Consider the following 19,475-nt stretch of genomic DNA (forward strand, 5'->3'; position numbering starts at 1 on the left):
GGAGTTCCTACTGGAAAATGAAAGCTAATATATAGGGATTATAGTAACCCTTGGAAGCAGGTTCTTGACACCTTGCTCCTATCCCATATGATTGCGCGATCTGCTTTTGAACCCTGGTGATGGCGAGCTCGGGGTAGACGTTCGAAAGCACGGTGCCGTCATGAGGCGACCATTTCAGCAACGATTGGCAGTAGACCAATAAACCGCGTGCTGGATCGTCGATTAACTGTCCTGAGCCTAGCCCCGATATCACCGCCGATCAACTACGATATGGTCCTAGCGGGGACAGATGACCCGAATCCTGTTCATTTGCCAAGTCGACAGGTAGGAGGTCTAGACTTGAGAATTATTCCAACCGATGGACCCCCTAACGTTTCATTCCACTCGCTAGGTCTGCGTGTGGGATGCCGAAATAAATCTCGATTGATTGACGACGGGAATGCTGCTCTAGGGTTTCTGATTTAAAGAGCTGTTCTCTTCGCCTCCAGATGGTCGGAAATGGGTATTCCAGTGCCGGACCAAGGACAAGTTGATGTGGCATAATGAAACGAGGACATGGAAGCAAAGTTTCTCCATTTATCGTGGCAGGTTCACGGCAGTTGAAAGCAAACCCGATCAATAAAGAGATCATAGAGCGAACGACAAATCGGCAGGAAATACCTACAGCTCACCTTATCACACAGCAAACAGACCACAGCAGAGGATTAATCTTCCACCTCAATTCCTAGTTGTTTGCACATGGCGTCCAACCCTTCTTGTGATTGGCATTTCGCAGGAGATGTCTCAGCCCATATGCCACAATCGAATGGAGCTGACGCAAGCTCCTCCATGTCGAGTCACACAGAAGGATATCCTGGATTGGAATTTGGCACTGTACGACCAGCCTGTTAAGCGTAAGCCTAAATGGAGGTCGAGATAAACCCTCCCTCGGAGCTTACCCAACTACTCAAGCGGATCACAAGGGGACCAAAGATAGCAACGCTGTGATACAACCCAGCCACTTGAAAGCTTGCGTCGAGGAGGTCAATCAGGTACTCATTGGACACAGGCCGTCAGGGCCAGGTTACTCCAGGGTAAAAAGTTGACACGGCTGCCTACGCACTACCGGGCGGACGGACAAAGAATGGGAAATGGAGGGAATGGCAGCGAAGCGGGGGAAAAAACCAACAAAGAGGGCGAGTGAAGTTCAGGGTCCAGGGAAAAAAAAAAAAAAAAAAAAAAAAAAAAAAAAAAAAAAAAAAAAAAAAAAAAAAAAAAAAAAAAAAAAAAAAAAAAAAAAAAAAAAGGGAACCGGTTTGAAGTGAAGTGGTCTGGCGAGTGCATAAATACTCGTCGTCTTCCCCTCATGCTGGTGACACAGGAGAATCATCCGACCTTATTTTATTTCCTCATTATCCTCTGCATCTCCTGTCGCTATCATCTTGTTGACCACTGTGACGACCTGTTCTGCTTTGAATACCATAATCAAGCATACCCAACCTTCACGCAAACATGCAGATCTCCTGGTTCGCCGTGATGGCGGTTCTGTTCACTGCCGTCGCAGCCAAATCGACCGCCACTAGTACTACGACTAGCGCTGCGACGTCGGCCAAGGAAAGCTCTACTTCGGCTTCTACCAAACCGACCAAGAATGCGGCTGCCGGAAACGCCCTGAATAACCCTTTTGCATTCCTGCGAGAGTTGTAAGCAGATATGGCCGGTACGTCGAAGGCCAACGTGACTTCACTGTACCAAAGCGGCTGATCATCCTGCAGACGAGGCGTTGATGATATGGAATGTTACTCTGAGAAATACAGGGGATTAATGGTTGCGAATGAGAGAAGGAATAGCCCACGGCTTCTGGAACATGGATCCAGGTTGAGATCTGGCATACCTTGATTACTTCCTAGGGTCTATTGTTCCATACCGGCCGAGGCTGGTCAGATACCGGGAATTATCTTTTCTTTGATGAAACTCAAGTGGTGTGTATTGTACGTAGGATGGAGTATCTTAATTCAACTTGAGCTTGGCTTTTTGTCCATACACACTATGAGAGTGATTGTAGTTAGGCTCAGAAGGAATGGTTGTAGTATCCTCCCTTTATTGCTGATCCTTCTTGTCTCTTGGTGGTACCCTTATTCGCATCTAGAGACTGCACCCTAATATATACAATAACGTTATAAGACTAAGGAATAGTGCCAACACGAATAGCATACTGATCCTCAGGGGAGAAAGTTGTATCTATAACAAGCCTAACCAGCTACTAACCACACATAGATGTTTCTTTAGCTCATGTGTCCTACCATATATTTCCCTATGCTACACTCTGATCTTTACATTGCTGTATCCATCTGTAACAGGGATATAAATATTCAGGCATCAGCAGTGAGAGTAAGTTCACACAAGATCCCCAAGTCCCGACTCAACGATACAAGAACATAAGAAATAACAAAAGACTCATTCCAAAGAACTTAACGATCATCCAGCCATTTCCCACCTACCCATCCAAGTCAACCACTCTTTGATATACCACATCTAAAGCACACAATAGAGCAGAAGAAACAATAAAAAACAAAGAACACACATAAACCAGCAACATAAATCACTCAACTGAAGACCAAAACCTAAAATAAAGATAACACAAAACCATGTCCCTTCTCTCCCCAGAAAAGATAAAAGCAATCTCCAATCCCTCGACTCTACAAAGCAACGAGACCAACCACAACCCCCATATCCAAAGCTACCACCTTACCTCCTGGATTCTCACTAAATATAGAACCGACATGCATTTCTGGACCATGGTCATACTCGGAGCTCTGTTATTTGCAACCGCGCTAGCAGTTCCCAAGGATATACGAGGGTACATGTCTATGTGCACTGAGGGTGGATGCGATCCGGCGTTCTTTGTTTGCAAGGTATATTGCTTTGGTTTGTTAGAGGGTCTAATACTGGAGTTTGGGCCCTGCTGACCGGTGTTTAGATACCAGAGGGCGAAAACCAGGGTCGATGTTGTTATCTTCGCAATGGGCTACGTGGACAGTGTTGATCATTTGTATTTGGATCTTGTATCTGCTGTTAAGGGGCGTTTCTAAGTTAACATACAGTATCGATGGATGGATGTATTATTGGCCTGTTGGACGGGGTTTGCATATGATTTATCTAGATAGGAAAATAGACCTGAGAATGATGCTCATCAGTGTTACTATATTCGGTTGCTACGTTAGTGAATCAGAGGAAAGAGATCAAGGTACATCTACGAATAACTACAACACAGTTCTTACATTGAGAACCCAATTAAGAAGATCATTCATCAATCATCATTCTCGTCTATAGCACAAAAGCCAACAGACGACTCAATTAAAATATTAGGCAAACCGAAACGAGTCCACGCCAGACCCAAGCTAAAAAGGTATCCTTAAAACCAAAAACCACGCAGAATTGAGGACGATTACTTTTCTATCCGTACTGTACGCCACCGCAGACCAGCAACTGGATCCAACCAGACTATGCGGAAAGTCCGCTTCTGGCCCGGATCCGAGCGCCAAAGATGTACAGCAGGAGGGGGATAGGGATGAGCAGTGCGCCGACACAGCCAAGAAGGGTGCATGTCCACTCGACTCCGAGTCCGTCGAACTATATTCAGGGATGGTTAGTGAACTGTTCGATGATAATCTGGGTAGAGTGTGTAGGACTAACCATTTGGGTTGCGAATAGCGGGAATGCGCCTCCGGCTGCTGATCGCAGGAAGGTATGTGCTGCGATGGCCGATGCTGACCTGACGGGGTTGTCAATCTTTATGTCCATCTAGATAACACAAATGGTAGGGCAGTGTACTTACTTGTCACCACTGGCTTCTACGAGATAAGCCAACGACGGCAGAAACATCGTGAGCAATCCAAAGCCCGTGAAGAGTCCAGATGCCGTCGGGACAATCCAGTGAATGCTGCCCTTATATCCGGACCATCCCAACCAGAACAGCCCACCTGTAAACAGAACGGCCCCGGGAATCGCAACGGGAAGACGCCATTCGGGCATCATCTCGCCGTTGTTCTGCTGCAGCTTTCGCAGCACCCAAGGCTGGGTGGCAGCGGTGGCAGCAGCGCCGAAGAGCGTTCCGATAATAACACCGATGTAGGGTAGCCCACCCACTCCCGGGTTCATTCCACGGGCGATCTGGAAGACGTACGGGTAGGCAGTGAGGAAGAGGTAGAGGAGACCGTAGACAAAGGCACCGAAGGTGCACATGCACAGGACAATCGGTTCCTTGACCAGCATCTTCAGGGGCAAGCTCAAGTTGTCTCGGACGATGGAATGGAAGTCGAGGTGGATTTCCTCTTGCTCGGAGTGGAGGGACCAGTCACCCGTTTGCCGGCGCAGACGTTCTGCTTTCCGGGTCAGGATGACGGGCTGGAATGTTTCCTCGAGGAGCAGAGTCATGACGACGAGGGCGGCGGCTCCTAGGATTCCCGGGATGTACGCTGTCCAGCGCCAGCCTAGAGAATGATTCATGATGATGAAGCCCCCGGTGAACGGGCCAGCCAGAGGGCCGATGAACACCATCAGGCAGAACATCACGATGGGGACACCACGTTGCTGGGGCGAGAACATATCGGCAAATGCTGGACCGGCTAGCGTAAGGGGACCGGACCCAAAGAATCCGGTGAAGAATCGCAGAATGAACAACGATTGGACATCTTTGGAGACGGCGGTGGCGAATGAGAAGATCGTGAAACCGAACATGGACAAAACGAGAGGGACATATCGTCCTTTGAGCTCTGAAAAGGGACCGAAGACTAGAGGACCAAAGGCAAACCCAAAGACATACAGGGAGACACCCAGGGTGGCTACTTCCTTGCTGACACCATAAAGATGCACCACGACTGGGATGGCTGGGGCAAATATGCTACTGGCAAAGGCCACGATCATCGTGCTGAGACCCAAGATGGCACAGATATACCCCCTAGATTTGATAGCTGCTGGTTAGCCTCTCTGGCCCGAGTTAGGGCTTTCATGGAGAGCACACATACTTCTTCTTGTTCGGCCAGTTGAGTGGATTAAGGGGATCATCAGGGCCGTCGAAGTCCACATGATGTTGGACGGTCTTGGTGACCCCTGAACTAGCAGAGCTGACAACTTTGTGCTCTTGCATGGTGCATCAATAGAGCTTTCAAGATGCCGTATATTATAGTCGGAGGGGATGCGTAATATTCCAACTGGTAAGACCTGTAATGTGTATATGAACAAAAGGACAACGAAAGCAGTGCGGAGGGGACCAAGATGAAAGGCTTCTTGAGGACAAGTTATTGTATTAGGGTTATCAATGAAAAATTATAGCACAGAACAACAAAAGGCAGGGCCAAGGCATAGATAAGTACCGCCCCCTCTAGCTATTCATTGTCTAGCGAAAAGACCCATCACCCTTTTTTATTCACTAATGACAGTATACCCACTCAATCATGCGGAAACCTGATCCTTCCACCTCGCACCACCAGGGAAACCAAGCCAGGAGCACCAAGATATGCCAAGCCAAGACAGCGCTGAAGAAAAAGATAGGGCCGGTGGTCGACCCATTTCCGTCCGAGTGGATACATCGGTTTTCGCCGCGCCTAGCGTTGAACCACGCAGCGACGAGGCGGATCTCAGGGTCGATATGCTGGAGCATTCCCAAATTAGGTTACAATCCATAAGGCTACCAGATATCTAAGCATTTCTCTCGGCGGAGGTTCGGAATGCCGGGCGCTTGACACTTGACCAGGGCTGTCGGACAATCCGGACGCCCAACTGAACGGTTCCTATTCTACACGACATCGGAGAAGGCGATAGGGGGCGTCAGTCACTCGGGTGGGATCAGAAAGAGGATTGGGTAGAAGTGCGGTGATATTCTAATCAAGCGGATATCATGATCCGGCTTCGACTCGCGTCAGCAGTTCAGTGAGTCAGGCGTGCAATTTATGCTTGGTTTAGGCATACAAATGTCCTAGTCCGGTAGGGCCACGAATCGAACTACACGAATCGAACGAAATGTAGGGCATTATTTTAACCTCATGTAGGTCCGCAGTCGGTTTAACATTATGATCAGAATTGTTCCAGAACGGCGCTTCGTGCGGACCCTGAGTAAGTGTCCTTCACATGAATGTATCCTTTATGAACACTTTTTGACTAACATTAGGTAAGAAAATTATGAACCGTCACGGGTTCAGAACTTAAGATTGGCCTTGAGCAAAAGAAAAACAAAAAAGTAGAAGAAAAGACCCACCGCCCGATGGAATGATTCACGGCTCGGCGTGATTAGAATGGACTTCAAAGTAGGCCTGTAGCAATCGGCCCGATCAACGGCAACCCGAGTTCGGAACCATGCCTCCAGTCCACCTCTGTTGTATGCATCGATGCAGGGGTTACGAACCTTGATCATAGTCTCCAATTGTCGATCAAATACTGGTAGACCAGATAATACAGGAAGCCACAGAGAATTACTGAACGGTAGAATTAGAAGTTAGGGCTCAGAGAAGGAAAGTCGGTATCAAACGGGAGGCTTCCGACACCGCTGACGTCAGGTCCACAATCACATGCTGGACCTGTGACTTTCACATGCAATATCAGATGTCTTTTTTCTTTTATTTATTTTTACATTATTTCCATTATTTGCATTATCCATCCTCAAGTCTTTGTTTCTGTTGATTCACAATAAAGTCATCCGTGATGAGTTGGCAGACCACCTGGCTTTGGGGCCATCTTCGATAGGGTCCAATCTGAGCCTCGAAGGGTATGTTCCATGCCCCGTCTGCAAGAGCCAGGACAAAGCGGTGCATTTCTGTAGACGTCTGGGCATAAGAGGATATGCTATACTCCGTACATCGATTCACTATGCGCCTTTCTCCAGCTGTAACGGTACACATCGCCCTTATCTTCGCCTTTGCGTGACGGAAAGTTTCAACCACTGAATGACCTCGCACGAATCATGAGCAAAGTTGGCAATACTTGATGCCATCAGCCTGGACCGAAGATTAGATGTTAGGTAAAAGGGCTCCTGACTGGAGCTGGTGTCTCCGATAATAGAGAGGAGCCCGGAGCCATCCATTCTTGGCTTGGGTATCAATCGACTGGATTCTCCACAGCAAAGGGGGCAGGGGGGGATTGCGTCTTCAAGGCTTCCTGTGGTCAATGTAGGGATGATTCATCAATTTCAAAATTTCTGAAAGTTTGACATCTATCGGGTCTGAATTAAAATCTAGATCCGGTCTTTCTTGAAAGGAGTTTTTGTACTAGTCCTTTAAGATGGCTTGGTCCGGATCTACCGAATTTTCTATAGAGATAGATAGAAATTATTACCGCAGGCTCTCCCTAGGCTCTCCTTTCCTCGGCCTGCATCCACGGGTTCTAATCGAAATGGTACGACGGATCTAACAGATCCAGCATAGCCCATCTGGGAGTACCGTCCCTGGGATCGACAGTAACATCAACTCGTCTTAAGACTACTTTACCTGGCGCCATTGTTGGAGTCCCCAGGCAGCCACATATCAGCGGATCGAGTACCTCGAGACTCATTCCCGGTCAGACTGGATTTGATTTTAAGTATTACATTACTATGTTCTGTACCCAACGCCGTGAAAGTGATCTCAATACTGTGCGTCTGAACTAGTAGAGAGAAACACAGAAGCCTTGCTGGCCCCTGGATCTGTGCTCCAGGCCTGCCAGTCAATGGTGGGTATGGATAGCCTTTCAATTAATCACCAGATGCCTCCAACGCAATAGTGGGTTGGTAGTCGGGCACGCCTTGATAGAGGCACGCTCGTTTGTGCTGACCAAAGGGTACTTTCTTCTGATCAAGGCCGCTCCGTACATACATGGAGATATGGAATATTGAAGGAGACTGGCTGGAAATGATCCGTAAACAAACATAACCCATATCCAAGATAAATGTTGGCATAACAAATACGTCACGGCTAGAGAATTAGCTGTGCACACGAAGACGCTTATGAACGAAAGAGCCTATGCGATGGAAAGTAACGAAAGCAGAAAGGAAAGCGGCCAAGGGGTAACCTTGGGCACAATCCCTGAGCGAACCAGTGACAATCATTTTGATGAAATGGTTCAAAACGACTTGGGGAAAGAGTTCTCTTCGACAAGAGAATTTTTGCCAGGACCTGGAACAACGTGGGCTTCTTCGCCTGCTTTCTTCAGGGGAGCCTGAGCAAATTGGATTCACCTTTGAGTGGTATAGGCACAGTCTCTGAGGTTATGTAAAACCCTGGAAATGATTCCTTGACGTCTTGCACACTATATTCCTATTCTTTCGATCATGTTGATCTAAATGTTCCCTCATTTCAAAATACTTCTGGATGAACATCCCACCATCCTCCACCAATTCGCCCTGGCCTACTTACTAGCGAGAGTGTCTGGAAGGCAAAATACTATCCTCCTTGTCCTATAATCCCTTCCTAAGTGATGTACTCCAATGTTCTGGGATAGAGACTTGACTTCTTTCTGGATATTGATTCGAAATGATCCTTATTACTTTAGATTACGGTAGCTTCTAAACTCGAGTGAAAGATCAGTCTTCTCTGGTAACTACTGTAATATTTTGCTAGATTCTTTTGAATATTTATCATTATTATCCCGAAATTTTGTAAGATATGGAGGCTGGCTGAGTCTAATACTCCGGGGAACACGAATTGCTTTCAAGGATAACAAGACACGACAAGCATCATAGAATATCCAGCAACACAAAATACGTACAGCGCTACTTTCCCTCACTAATAATCGTCATGGTGTCAATATGCACTTTTCAGAGAAGCCCGCCTCCCCCTCTGGTCGAAATATCTTCCAGACACGCGCTTAAATTCTGCTCCTCCAGCAGAAGCACGTTAGGATCGTCGCATTTCCTCGCCGTGTCAAAATCGATCAACACGGCCTTCGAATTGCAGATGAGGAAATTAAACCGATTGGTATCTCCATGTCGAACCCCCAAGCCATGTAGCCGAGACAATACCTCCCTACAGGACTGAACATCCTCAGCCCCAGCATGCCGTGCATTAGGTATATATTCCATCAAGAACCCAATGACCCGGCCGTGTTCAGTCAAGTGACCCAGAAATCGTGGCCCAATATCATGGCCAGATATCCATTGATACGCGGTCGTCTCGTTTTCGATGTATTGGATCTCCCAGGGGAAACGGGCGAATTTGGCGACGACGACATTGTCAAATGATGAACACTTGACTTCGTAAATTCCCATCCGGAGTTTCCGGCCGATCGAAAGATCCATGTAATCGACGTACGTCCCATGCCACGTATTTCGAACGCCGGGGAATTGAGTCCGCCTCGCGTATGCGAACTGCGGTTGACCGTCGTTGGCGTCCCTGGCAACTAAACCGTCGTTCCAGTCTCCCGGGGGAAGTTCGGGCAAGATGGAGATGAGTGAAGGGCCGAAGCACATATCTTCGACGCTGTAGAGGCCAGGTTCAACGGTGATGTATTTGACGGCCCGACCGTCAACTAACAGGCGGAAAAAGCTTTGGTCGTTCTCGTCGACCTCGGCCTGGAGTACGTCGATTTTCGGTTGATTGCCCATTTTGAGACGAAAGATTAGAGTCGAAGATGGAGTGCAAGCTGATGACGAAGGTAAAATCCAATTTGCACCCTTTGTGCGATTTATGTGTTGGTGGTGCGTCAGAACTGAACAGAGTCAGTGAATGGCTGCATCGTGCTCGGATCTTCATGAGACATGCGCCAAGTCTGAAATCTTGCATCAGAGCCTACATTCATAGATGCCTATTGGGAGCAAGCAGCGCCCTCTTGTTTTGGAGCCAAACCATGGCGTCTCACTTGTTTTTGGAGGGAGTGACATCTAGGGTCATACACAAGCATTAATCACGCTATATGATTGTTATATATATATATAGTCTTCGTATTGCTTATGACATGTCAATGCGTAGTCGATACGCGATCTATCCTGATAATCAACGTGTATATTCATGAACATCATTCAAACACTCTCCAGCCACTCTCACGGCGTCCGGGCTCCCTCTCCTATCCCCATCAACCCTCCAGCCAAACCATTCATCCTGCGATCCAAGAGATCCTCCTCGCTAGGAAGGCTGCCAATGCTTCTATCCCTACGTTTGGGCGGAGGGGTCTGCAGGGCGTCTGAGATATAGTCATGGGCCGGAGGCATAGTGAGTTTCGTGGGCGCATCGCGTCGTCTTCTGCTGAGCCCCTTGGGCCGGGAACGGCGACCTCGGGATGCACTTGGACCCTGGCTGCCACTTGCAGTCTGAGGGTCATTGTCAATCGACGCAGAGCCTTGGAGTCGGACATGACTCGTCCCGTGGGACGGCTTGCCGCGCATTTGACTGGTACTATCATCCGGGTTCAATGGGGTCATCCTGCCGAGGCTCATCTCCAAGGGTCTATCCTCGTCACCTGACGATTCGCCCGTGAGGCTGCGTTTATGGTGACGTGGGCTGCCGCTATTGGCGTCCGCCTTCGGCACCTGGTAGTATGGTGCGCTGTCGTGCAGTGACTGGAGCAAACTGGACGATGACTTCCGTCTCTCGGCGGCCTCGAACAAGTCCTGGATCCAGGCTGCGCACTTGTTGATATGTTTCCAGCTATCGGGAAAGAAGCCTGCCATTTGCAGGAATCCGTGAGAGATCCCGGGGAGTAATGACACCTCCACGTGGTCCTTTTCATTAAATGCTCGGTGAGACTTCTCAAGCCCCAGCTCCTGTCTTTCCCGGAATTGGTGTAGCTTGGCCTGTCGCAGTCTCCCAGCGAAGATTACCGTGTCGTCCACTAGTGGGTCACGCTCGCCTGTGACGATGTATGTTTTGGGGAACCGTGCGAGAAGGGCCTCGGGGGTGAGCACGGGAGAGAGCAGGAAGTCCGTGCTGAAGTCAGGGCGATTATGAGGCCCAATATAGAGGATGATCATTGCCCTCATCATCTCGGGGGTCAGGATCCGATCATGGACATACGAGATCATCGAGGAAACGGCCAGACGGGTACGGATTTGTTTCGGGTGGTGGCTCTGCGCAATGGCAGCGGTCTGAGTGGCCAGGTTGTCCGCCTTGAGTTTTTCTTCAAGTTTCTTGGAAGCACCCTGAGCTACATCCTCAGCTTCCAGGTCCAGGTCAGAAGACGAGTCGCGGAGAAGGTCTTCTGTGGAAGGGCCGGGCGATGTGAATGGCGTCAAACGCTGGTAGTCCATGTTTTTCTGTCGGAGGACGCTCTCGTTCGTCCGCCGCGCGCTCTTATCTTGTATAAGTGACATTTGCTCCTCCGTCATCCAGCTTTCGACTCTCATATTCAACGCCGGATATGCTAAAACAAGCCCATCTGGACAAGGGAGCATGTGGTCACCTTGCCAACGGGGAGCATCTGAGCTGCCGGATTGGAGGGCCATCAGGGTAGTGCCCACTGCCAGGTTTCCACCAGCACTATCTCCTGCAAGCACAATACGTGGCCGCACGTTCCCGCTTAATCCCAAGCAACGCCCGCGTGTAGTGACGATGGTATGATAGACATCATAACATTCATTGAGCGCATACGGGTAGGGATACTCTGGTGCCTTTTTGTAATCAAGACTAAGGATCGGCACCTTTGTTTTCCCAGCCCAGGCAAGCAGTCGATCCTCTGAGGTGCGGGGGCTCATGGCGACATATCCGCCCCCGGGGATATCCAGGATAATACAGGTCTGGTCGCGTAACGCACTCAGAGGACCATCAAAGTAAAGCCATGCATTGGTTGGCTCTGTATAGCTGGACTGCGGAGGACGAGGAATCCGTATTGCACGAGGCGAATATTTTGTAAGTCGGGGCCGAAGCAGACTGGCGAGTGCCCACAGGTACGGCGTGGTGCCTTTGTTCCACGAGACTCGCAGGTGCTCTACGGTTAGGGTTGCTCGAACCCGGCGAACCTTTTCATCTGCCTGCTCCGCGGCGAAAAGGTAGTAAACTGTAAACGCCAAAGACGCGATATCTCGTAGCCACTTCGGCTTGACTTTCATTGCGGTCCAGAAGCCAGCGTCGAGGGCCGTGGCGATCCATGTTGCCCGGAAGAAAGAGCGTGAATACAAATTGGCTAGTGGTTCCGGACACTCTAAGCCAACAATCTCTGCAAAGTTGCGGCAGAGGTACAGCCACAGGAAAACGCCCACGGTAGTTTGCCAAACACTTAGCTTTGCCGATAGGCGAGCTGAGACGTTGCGAAAGATAGGAGGGCCATGTTTGTTTCCTCTGCACAAAGCTACTTAGCTACGGTTCTGACTACTTCTTAGGGCACCATACCTGAGGAGATAGGTAGACCAGAAAAGGAAGACGGCAAGGACCTGAATCTTTCGGAATTTGGTCGATGGTCTTCCTAGCACATGGTCTGGGGTTTCCATCAGCGGCTGCTGAGCTCATTGGTGCCATTATAGAGCTTACCTATCATTGCCACGGGCTCACTGGATAGCGTAAGGGCTTATCTTTCCGTGTATGGCCTCTTCCTCGGCAAGATCCAAGTTGGCGGAATGTTGCAATATAGAGATACGAGTCACGAGCACGGAGGGATAGTGGCAATGGTTGACAAACTGAGGTCTATCCTATATGAATAAATAGCATGTACAAAGACCGGAGCGAATGCGAGTGTGTCTGCAGTCAATTTCCAACTCAATTGTATGCCATTCAATGCGACCAGACAAAGAAATTTCAAAACGCCGATATGGGAGACACCAAGAAAGAACTGAAGGAGGGAGTCAGTCAAAGACGCCACAGTCTGGCCAACTGGAAAAGTAAACAAGCAAGAGTGAAGAAAGGTGAAAGATTCCACTCGATTTTGGGACTCCCTGGCGTGAAGAAGCCATGGATATAAGCTGGCGGATGACGGGGTCAAAGCATGTGAAAGTCCCCACTACTCCCCACAGTGCTGATTGGAGAAGAGCATGGGGGGGGCTGAGGAATATGGAGTAGTAGTTGGTCCAGTGATCCGGGGCAGAGTCGCCAGAAACATTGATCGACCAGAAGACGACCATTATTAGGGTTCTTCGTTGGTGCCTCTGGAAGGGGATCCTGTCTTGTCACGTTGCCGCCCTGTCACATGTTAGCCCCGTGACGCCATCACCGACTCATCAATCATAATCAAGTGACTGGGCTTCAGCCCTATCGTATATTAATCGCTTACACAGGCTTATCTCCGGTTCAAGTTGCAGAAGCTGGTCCATTGATTATCATATACCGAGCAGTGTAAACTAAAGGCCAGAATTAACTATAGCTTACGACAATAATCCCTTCCGTGCGCGTCTTGCCAGTCACACAACCAAACCTCAAAGATCATACTGAGGAAACCCGCGATACAAATACCCCCAGAGTCGCTGACGGTTGTCGCGCCCAGGGAAAATTCCCGATCCTCTGGGGGCACGCGCTCCCCTATCTCAGCGAACGTATTGACATAAACCAAGCCACCGAGGAGTCCCTCCCAGAAAATGATCGCAAAGATGATGTACACGCTAGGAATGAAGTTGAACAAAGAATGAAGAGTCAAAATAGCCAGATTCACAACCTGTAAGCATGATGGAAAATACAGATCATGGATGCGGAAGAAGGGAGTCGATGAACGTGAGATGAACACGCCGACCTGGTAAATCGCATTATACGCAGGATAGAATGCACGGAAATGGGCGAACGGAGTCTCGCTCAGCGGAAAGAGTAGTGTGGGGGCCACTCCTTGGTTGATGGTATACTCTGCGACGTAGACTAACAGTAATGGAAGCATGCTAGATGGAAAACTTGTGAGCCAAGTCTCAGTCATCTTGTTCCGGGATGTGCTTACAAAGGGAAGAAAAGCCCTCTTGCGCGCTGCAGATTTGCTTTGATATGTTCCCATCGGAGACTTCCACTCCCAGTCTGAGTTGCTTTTGGGTCCTCAGCGGAGTGTATGGAAGAAGCGAGAAGGCCATCAGCCTCACTGTTGGCTTCATCACGCTCGTAGCTAAATGCCCGTTCTTCCGCAAGCCTATTATGGGTCCCAACAGCGCGATAGCCAGCTTGTACGGCCGACAGAGGATGGTGCATAAGGGATCTCGGCAGGATGGTAAAGAAGCTTACCACCATGACCGCTGGTAGACAAGCAGATGCTAGAAGGGTTGTCTTCACACTGAGGCCGAAGGACGTAGTCGCGAGTGCATAAGCACCAGCACCGACCAGCCCGGCAGCTCCAGTACCGCTTCCCCAAGCTGCCAGACTAAATGGGCCGTAGAAGTGCGTCAACCCGAGAAAGCTTAACTCACCACCTCCGCTAGATAAACTGGCTAGGATAATCCCGGCAATCTTCGTAGAGATCGTGCCACCATCCGTGTAGCCAGGGCTCAACGCAACAAGAAGCATTCCGATGGCGGAGAGGAGCACGAATATCACCACCCGTACCGAATATGGTACTACATGGATAAAGTACGGCGCAATGAGCTTAGTCCCAAACGAAGGGATGACATCTGCGAGAAGAACGACGCCTTTGGGCACACCAGGTCCGACTAAATCAAGAGCAGCTGATAGGATGATGACATAAAGAACATTGTTGATCAAGCCTAGTTTCTCAAAGGAGTAAACACAGCAGGTTAGTAACTATATATTCTGCTTCTTGCTCTACTTCAGTGCCAATGGCTCACCAAACAGCCAGAACGCAATACAGACCCGGGGGTCCGCGCCACTGAATAAAGCATTTAGTCGCTCTCGGAATCTAGCCCAGGAGGAAGAAGGGGCTCCAGGGAGAGGTAACATTGGTGTTTCCTCTGATGTAGAGGTTCTAGGCATAGTAGAAAAAGGCGCGAGGGGGAATTGGATAGATGATTTGTCAATGCTCTACTAAGCGGAGTGAAAGATCATACAGGCCATCAACTTCGATATGGACATAGGATCGGCATCACTGCTGAATTGCGCACCGTAGTCTGCTCTATAGGATGTCAAATGGGAAGAGTGTCGAGGTGACGGGAAGCGGTCTGCCGCGAACTGATAAGGATGGCAAGTGAGCGCGTGACTGGTAGCCTTGATGCCTTACTGCCTGGATTCTCTGCCTTAGGATACTTTTACAGATATGCCTTGATCAAGAGTAATTCGAACACTTCGAAATCTCCTAGTCTATATTTAGGATGCACCGAGCTAGCTGCCTTCTATCGTTACTCAAGATGAACAGAGGAAAACACAGGAAGAGCACATGGTATATGAACAGCTAACATTCATCAGTCAGTGAATGTGACGTATACTGAAATGTCGAACTTTTTGGCACGCAAGAAGACTCCGTCATTTATGCCTTAGTGATGACGGCATCCAGAGCCTGCTCCAAGATCTTCAAGGCTGTCTTGATCTGATCCTCAGTGATGGTCAGAGGAGGGACAAAGCGGAGGCAGCCATCACCAGCAGTGATGATCAACAAACCGCGTTCCCGCGCGGCAGTGATCAAGTCGGATGCCTTAGATGTGAATTCCTGGGAGAGCTGGGCTCCCAAAATCAAACCGCGACCACGGATCTCCGAGATAACACCAGGATACTTCTTCTGGAGATCCTTAAGCCCCGAGATGAGTGCCGCCGATTTAGTCTCGACAGAGGTTTGCAGCTCCGAAGTTGCGAGGCGCTCAACAATGTGGTGTGCCACGCGGCATACCAATGGGTTTCCACCGAAGGTGGTTCCGTGGTCACCAGCCTTGATATGCTCCGCAACAGTCTTTCCTGAGACAATGGTCGCGCCGATAGGGACACCGTTGCCCAGCGCCTTAGCCGAGGTCAGGATATCCGGGTGTGCAGCTTCGCCCGACGCGGGGGCAAGGGAAGGGTGGGCATGAGCCCAGAAAGTACCGGTACGAGAAAGACCACATTGGATCTCGTCGAAAATCAAAACGGCCCCGACCTCGTCGCAGCGTTTGCGGAGAGCTGCGAGGAACTCGGGAGTAGCAACGTTGACACCACCCTCGCCCTGGATCGGCTCCACAATAACACCACAGGTCTTGTCCGTGATAAGAGTCTGAAGTTGTTCTACATCGTTGTAGTTACCGTACTTGAAGCCCGGGAGCATGGGGGAGAAAGGTGTCTGGTACTTTGGGTTGGGGGTAGCGGAGAGAGCGCCCATCGTACGGCCGTGGAACGAGTTGTGGAAGGAAACGAATTCATGCTTTGCGCCCGAGGGGTCGAGAGACTTGCCAACCTTACGAGCGAACTTGATGGCTGCCTCGTTCGCCTCTGTTCCCGAGTTGGAAATGAACACCTGGGATGCATCGCGCATGGCGCCAGACTCCCGTGTCTTTGTGATCAACAGCTTGCTGAGAGCGCCGGTCCATGCATTGTGGTAAAGGTTCGAGGCGTGGATGAGGGTCTCGGCCTAAGGCAAATTGGTCTTAAATCAACAACTGACCCTATGTTGTATCGCGCCGTAGCATATACGCACCTGCTCAGCAATAATCTGTGCGATCTCGGGGTCACAGTGACCGAGAGAGTTCACGGCAATACCAGCTGTGAGATCAAGGTACCGTCTGTTCTCCATATCCCATAAGTAGCATCCTTGACCTTTCACCATCATCGGAGCAGGGCGAACGTAGGTGGGGACCATAAAGGGCGCTCGCTCTTCCACGAAGGACATTGTTGCGGAATCGGCAGCCGGGTCGGGATTGGGCAGAGATGTCTGTCACGAGCTTTATGAGTTTTGTGTATCAGGCACCTTCAGGTCTCAGCATACCTTTGTCTGAGACTTCGCATTTGGACCTGTTGCGGAGGATGCGAACCGTCGCTGAAGTGGTGACTCAATGACAGGGACCAGCTTCCTTGCGAGCGGCAGTCGCCGCGAGGCCACACGTACGAAGGCCATTCGGATGGCAGTAAATGGAATGAAATATGAATAGATGCAAGCAATTGAGACTAGGAGAGGAGTATTTAAGGAGAAAAGAGAGATTTGCGGTGAGTCACCGAAAGGAGAGAAAAACGAAAGGACGAAATGTACGGGTCAAACAAATCCCGCGATATCGGGATGGGGGCCCATACCGGCTTATCTGATCACAAACTGTATTGTGATTTGCTCTCCGCCACTCCGCAATTAAAATCATTTACCTAAGGACACTGACTGTCTCTGACTCTGCAGTCTTCTTGGACAACAATTCTTCCACCCCACTCGTGGCCGTCACAGCACTTTAAAAAGAAAGATACTCCCACGCCAAGCATGGCTCTCTCACTTGCTGCTCGCCGGGTATTCAGTCCCGTCAAGACAATGCGCATCTCCACCCGGACCTTCTCGAGCCATCCGGTTCTCCGCAGCTCCGACGACAATCCCGCCTTCGCATTTGGACGCGGCCCAGCTCCTCCTCGTCTACCCAAGGAAGAACAAGAGATCTTCGAAGAACTTCAAAAGAAATCTACCGGTGCCTTCAGTACCCCACGGACAACCCCTCAAATTAACCAATCACCCCATTCCGAACCCGCCAACGAAAATCCCGAGTTTAAGGCGTCAGGAAACGGGGAGGAACTTCACCCAGATCTGCGAGGCGGTCTTCAGCCTGAATTTGAGGGGGAGCAGAACCCTAAGACAGGCGAGGTCGGTGGACCGAAGAACGAGCCACTGCGTTGGGGCGCTGAGGGTGATTGGAGCTATGGAGGTCGCGTCACCGATTTCTAAGTAGCGATGCATCCTATCGATTCGTTGTCGGCGAACAATTAGTTGAATATGCAGAAGTTGTGAATTTCGGTCATTGCATCAGTCGGCGTTGGGTACTATGATATCAGATGTATATATCATTTAGGCTATGGAAGCCTCTCCTCTCATATTTCCCTGTTACTTTGTGATATCTCCAGAGCAATGTACAATATCGTCGACAAAGTAAGTAGTTAGATGTCTTCGACAGTAGTATGCAACTTACAATACTAGCTCACACGTCAAGGGGGATTTGGTGGTGTACCAAGATAGATCGCCTATTGGCTGGACGAAGTTTACCGTTACAACCTATAGCTCTGATGCATTTTACATGATACAACGCGATTTACGTTCAAGTCATCCGAATCAGGTATTCCATGCGATAGTGGATGCAAATATTTGGAAGCTATACTAGCCTTGTATGTTATGACGGAGACACAGTATTTGCATGAGCAGCGGAGCTTGCAGAGCCCGTAATGCGCAGCATGAGTTTTATATGATGACAAAAGATGACAGCCCCCCAAACACATGTTTAATCGACGAAGATATTAGGTTCTCCATACGAAAGACTGGTCCTCACTCTTGAATCCTTGCCAGGGTTGCTTTCCCGGCTCTACTTTCGTTAGCCCGATCCAGCTCGCCGCTGATCCAACCGCCGATCTTAGCCATCTCCTCCAGATTGATTCCAGTGTGCATTCCAAGACTATGAATCGTATGAACCAAGTCTTCTGTCGAGATATTGCCAGTGGCGCCCTTGGAGTAGGGACAGCCACCGAGTCCGCCCACACTGCTGTCGAAAATCCGAATGCCATGCTCCAATCCCACGACGGTGTTAACCAGGGCCTGTCCATATGTATCATGGAAATGAAGTGCAAGATCATTGTTCGCGATTCCCGCCGCTTTGAGCGCTTGTAGGAGCTCCATTGTACGTGGGGCTGTTCCCATACCCGTGGTGTCAGCTACCGACACTTCATCGGCACCCATCTCGAGTAGGGTGGCCGTAATGTCGGCCACCTTTGACGGTGAGACATCAGGTCCTTCGTACGGACAGCCCAGAGCAACGGAAACGTAACCTCGGACACGAATGTTTTTCGTTTTGGCCAACTCTACAATGGGCCGAATGCGCTCCAACGACTCCGCGATGGTGCAATTGGTATTTGCTTTGGAGAACGCCTCCGTCGCCGCAGCAAAGAGTGAAATTTCGGTTGATGTGGATGTCTTAGTATTCTCTGCAGGGACACCCGCAGTGTCCATGATCTTGACAAGATTCTCAAGCCCCTTGATATTAGGAACCAAGTAGTTATATGCAATAGCATTCTGCGACTGCGGCGGGGATGTGAGAAGCTTTTCACATATTTCCGTCGTGCTTGCCATCTAATTTATGATAAATAACATTAGTTCACCATATTTTAAACAAGGATGCCAGCCGTTTCGCATCCAGTCAAGATGACTGGGCATACGTCGTAGAGCCGGGGATATATACCTGAGGCACCCATTTTGCAGGAACAAACGATCCAGCTTCAATTGTTGTCACACCAGTTTTTGACAGCTTCTCAATTAACTGAAGCTTGGTTTCGAGTGGTATGGACTTTTTCTCATTCTGCAATCCATCTCGTGCCCCTACTTCAACAATGCGAACATGGTCCGAAGTTAACCGCGCCTCTGTCGCAAAGCGTCGAGTGGGTGGAGCAGCTCGAAGGGCAGTGAATAGGCCGAGTCTGGGCCGGAACTTCATCATCGTGGAGGTGGCAGATTACTAGGTTAAGAGGGAAGGAAAGTATTGTCTAGAAGACAATGACAAAAAGGAAAATGAGGAGAAAATGGAAGGGTAGAGAAAATCGTCCGATCAGAGA

The 19,475-nt window shown here is 49.6% G+C and overlaps 7 protein-coding genes across 7 annotated transcripts; 2 read left to right on the forward strand and 5 right to left on the reverse strand.

The window, feature by feature from the left end:
• The first annotated feature begins 1,312 nt into the window (after positions 1-1,312).
• Positions 1,313-2,124, forward strand: BDV37DRAFT_247094 (uncharacterized protein). The gene has a single exon (XM_032081833.1). The coding sequence runs from the start codon at positions 1,492-1,494 to the stop codon at positions 1,684-1,686; it is 195 nt and encodes a 64-aa protein (XP_031941912.1). The 5' UTR covers positions 1,313-1,491; the 3' UTR covers positions 1,687-2,124.
• A 1,273-nt stretch (positions 2,125-3,397) lies between these two features.
• On the reverse strand, positions 3,398-5,269 carry BDV37DRAFT_107589 (MFS transporter). The gene is made up of 4 exons (XM_032078298.1): positions 5,007-5,269; positions 3,818-4,939; positions 3,676-3,754; positions 3,398-3,612 (listed from the first exon to the last, which is right to left on the reverse strand). Exons 1-4 carry the CDS (start codon positions 5,126-5,128, stop codon positions 3,484-3,486), a joined length of 1,452 nt encoding a protein of 483 aa, XP_031941913.1. The 5' UTR covers positions 5,129-5,269; the 3' UTR covers positions 3,398-3,483.
• Positions 5,270-8,335: 3,066 nt separating this feature from the next.
• BDV37DRAFT_107543 (alpha-galactosidase A precursor) lies at positions 8,336-9,842 on the reverse strand. Its single transcript, XM_032078294.1, has one exon. The coding sequence runs from the start codon at positions 9,548-9,550 to the stop codon at positions 8,765-8,767; it is 786 nt and encodes a 261-aa protein (XP_031941914.1). The 5' UTR covers positions 9,551-9,842; the 3' UTR covers positions 8,336-8,764.
• A 143-nt stretch (positions 9,843-9,985) lies between these two features.
• BDV37DRAFT_282637 (CLN3 protein-domain-containing protein) lies at positions 9,986-14,765 on the reverse strand (the record flags this gene model as incomplete). Its single annotated transcript, XM_032087091.1, has 5 exons — positions 9,986-12,215; positions 12,267-12,351; positions 13,296-13,732; positions 13,789-14,539; positions 14,621-14,765. The coding sequence occupies 5 exons, from the start codon at positions 14,763-14,765 to the stop codon at positions 9,986-9,988; spliced, it is 3,648 nt and encodes a 1,215-aa protein (XP_031941915.1).
• Positions 14,766-14,928: 163 nt separating this feature from the next.
• On the reverse strand, positions 14,929-16,980 carry BDV37DRAFT_107597 (acetylornithine transaminase). Its single transcript, XM_032078299.1, has 3 exons — positions 16,678-16,980; positions 16,390-16,623; positions 14,929-16,323 (listed from the first exon to the last, which is right to left on the reverse strand). The coding sequence occupies exons 1-3, from the start codon at positions 16,804-16,806 to the stop codon at positions 15,256-15,258; spliced, it is 1,431 nt and encodes a 476-aa protein (XP_031941916.1). The 5' UTR covers positions 16,807-16,980; the 3' UTR covers positions 14,929-15,255.
• A 174-nt stretch (positions 16,981-17,154) lies between these two features.
• Positions 17,155-17,607, forward strand: BDV37DRAFT_282639 (succinate dehydrogenase assembly factor 4; the record flags this gene model as incomplete). The annotated part of the gene is made up of 1 exon (XM_032087092.1): positions 17,155-17,607. The coding sequence occupies one exon, from the start codon at positions 17,155-17,157 to the stop codon at positions 17,605-17,607; it is 453 nt and encodes a 150-aa protein (XP_031941917.1).
• Positions 17,608-17,897: 290 nt separating this feature from the next.
• On the reverse strand, positions 17,898-19,475 carry BDV37DRAFT_107560 (hydroxymethylglutaryl-CoA lyase). Its single transcript, XM_032078297.1, has 2 exons — positions 19,106-19,475; positions 17,898-18,996 (listed from the first exon to the last, which is right to left on the reverse strand). The coding sequence occupies exons 1-2, from the start codon at positions 19,358-19,360 to the stop codon at positions 18,199-18,201; spliced, it is 1,053 nt and encodes a 350-aa protein (XP_031941918.1). The 5' UTR covers positions 19,361-19,475; the 3' UTR covers positions 17,898-18,198.

This window comes from Aspergillus pseudonomiae (assembly GCF_009193645.1).
Source record: "Aspergillus pseudonomiae strain CBS 119388 unplaced genomic scaffold BDV37scaffold_29, whole genome shotgun sequence".
NCBI classification, from domain to species: domain Eukaryota; kingdom Fungi; phylum Ascomycota; class Eurotiomycetes; order Eurotiales; family Aspergillaceae; genus Aspergillus; species Aspergillus pseudonomiae.

Coding starts and splice junctions, on each gene's coding strand:
- BDV37DRAFT_247094 (XM_032081833.1), top strand. CDS start 1,492: ATGCAGATCTCCTGGTTCGCCGTGATGGCGGTTCTGTTCACTGCCGTC.
- BDV37DRAFT_107589 (XM_032078298.1), bottom strand. CDS start 5,128: ATGCAAGAGCACAAAGTTGTCAGCTCTGCTAGTTCAGGGGTCACCAAG. Junction 4,940..5,006: donor AACTGGCCGAACAAGAAGAA/GTATGTGTGCTC, acceptor TATCAAATCTAG/GGGGTATATCTGTGCCATCT. Junction 3,613..3,675: donor CGCTATTCGCAACCCAAATG/GTTAGTCCTACA, acceptor CCCTGAATATAG/TTCGACGGACTCGGAGTCGA.
- BDV37DRAFT_107543 (XM_032078294.1), bottom strand. CDS start 9,550: ATGGGCAATCAACCGAAAATCGACGTACTCCAGGCCGAGGTCGACGAG.
- BDV37DRAFT_107597 (XM_032078299.1), bottom strand. CDS start 16,806: ATGGCCTTCGTACGTGTGGCCTCGCGGCGACTGCCGCTCGCAAGGAAG. Junction 16,624..16,677: donor ATGCGAAGTCTCAGACAAAG/GTATGCTGAGAC, acceptor AGCTCGTGACAG/ACATCTCTGCCCAATCCCGA. Junction 16,324..16,389: donor CACAGATTATTGCTGAGCAG/GTGCGTATATGC, acceptor AATTTGCCTTAG/GCCGAGACCCTCATCCACGC.
- BDV37DRAFT_107560 (XM_032078297.1), bottom strand. CDS start 19,360: ATGATGAAGTTCCGGCCCAGACTCGGCCTATTCACTGCCCTTCGAGCT. Junction 18,997..19,105: donor CTGCAAAATGGGTGCCTCAG/GTATATATCCCC, acceptor ATCATAAATTAG/ATGGCAAGCACGACGGAAAT.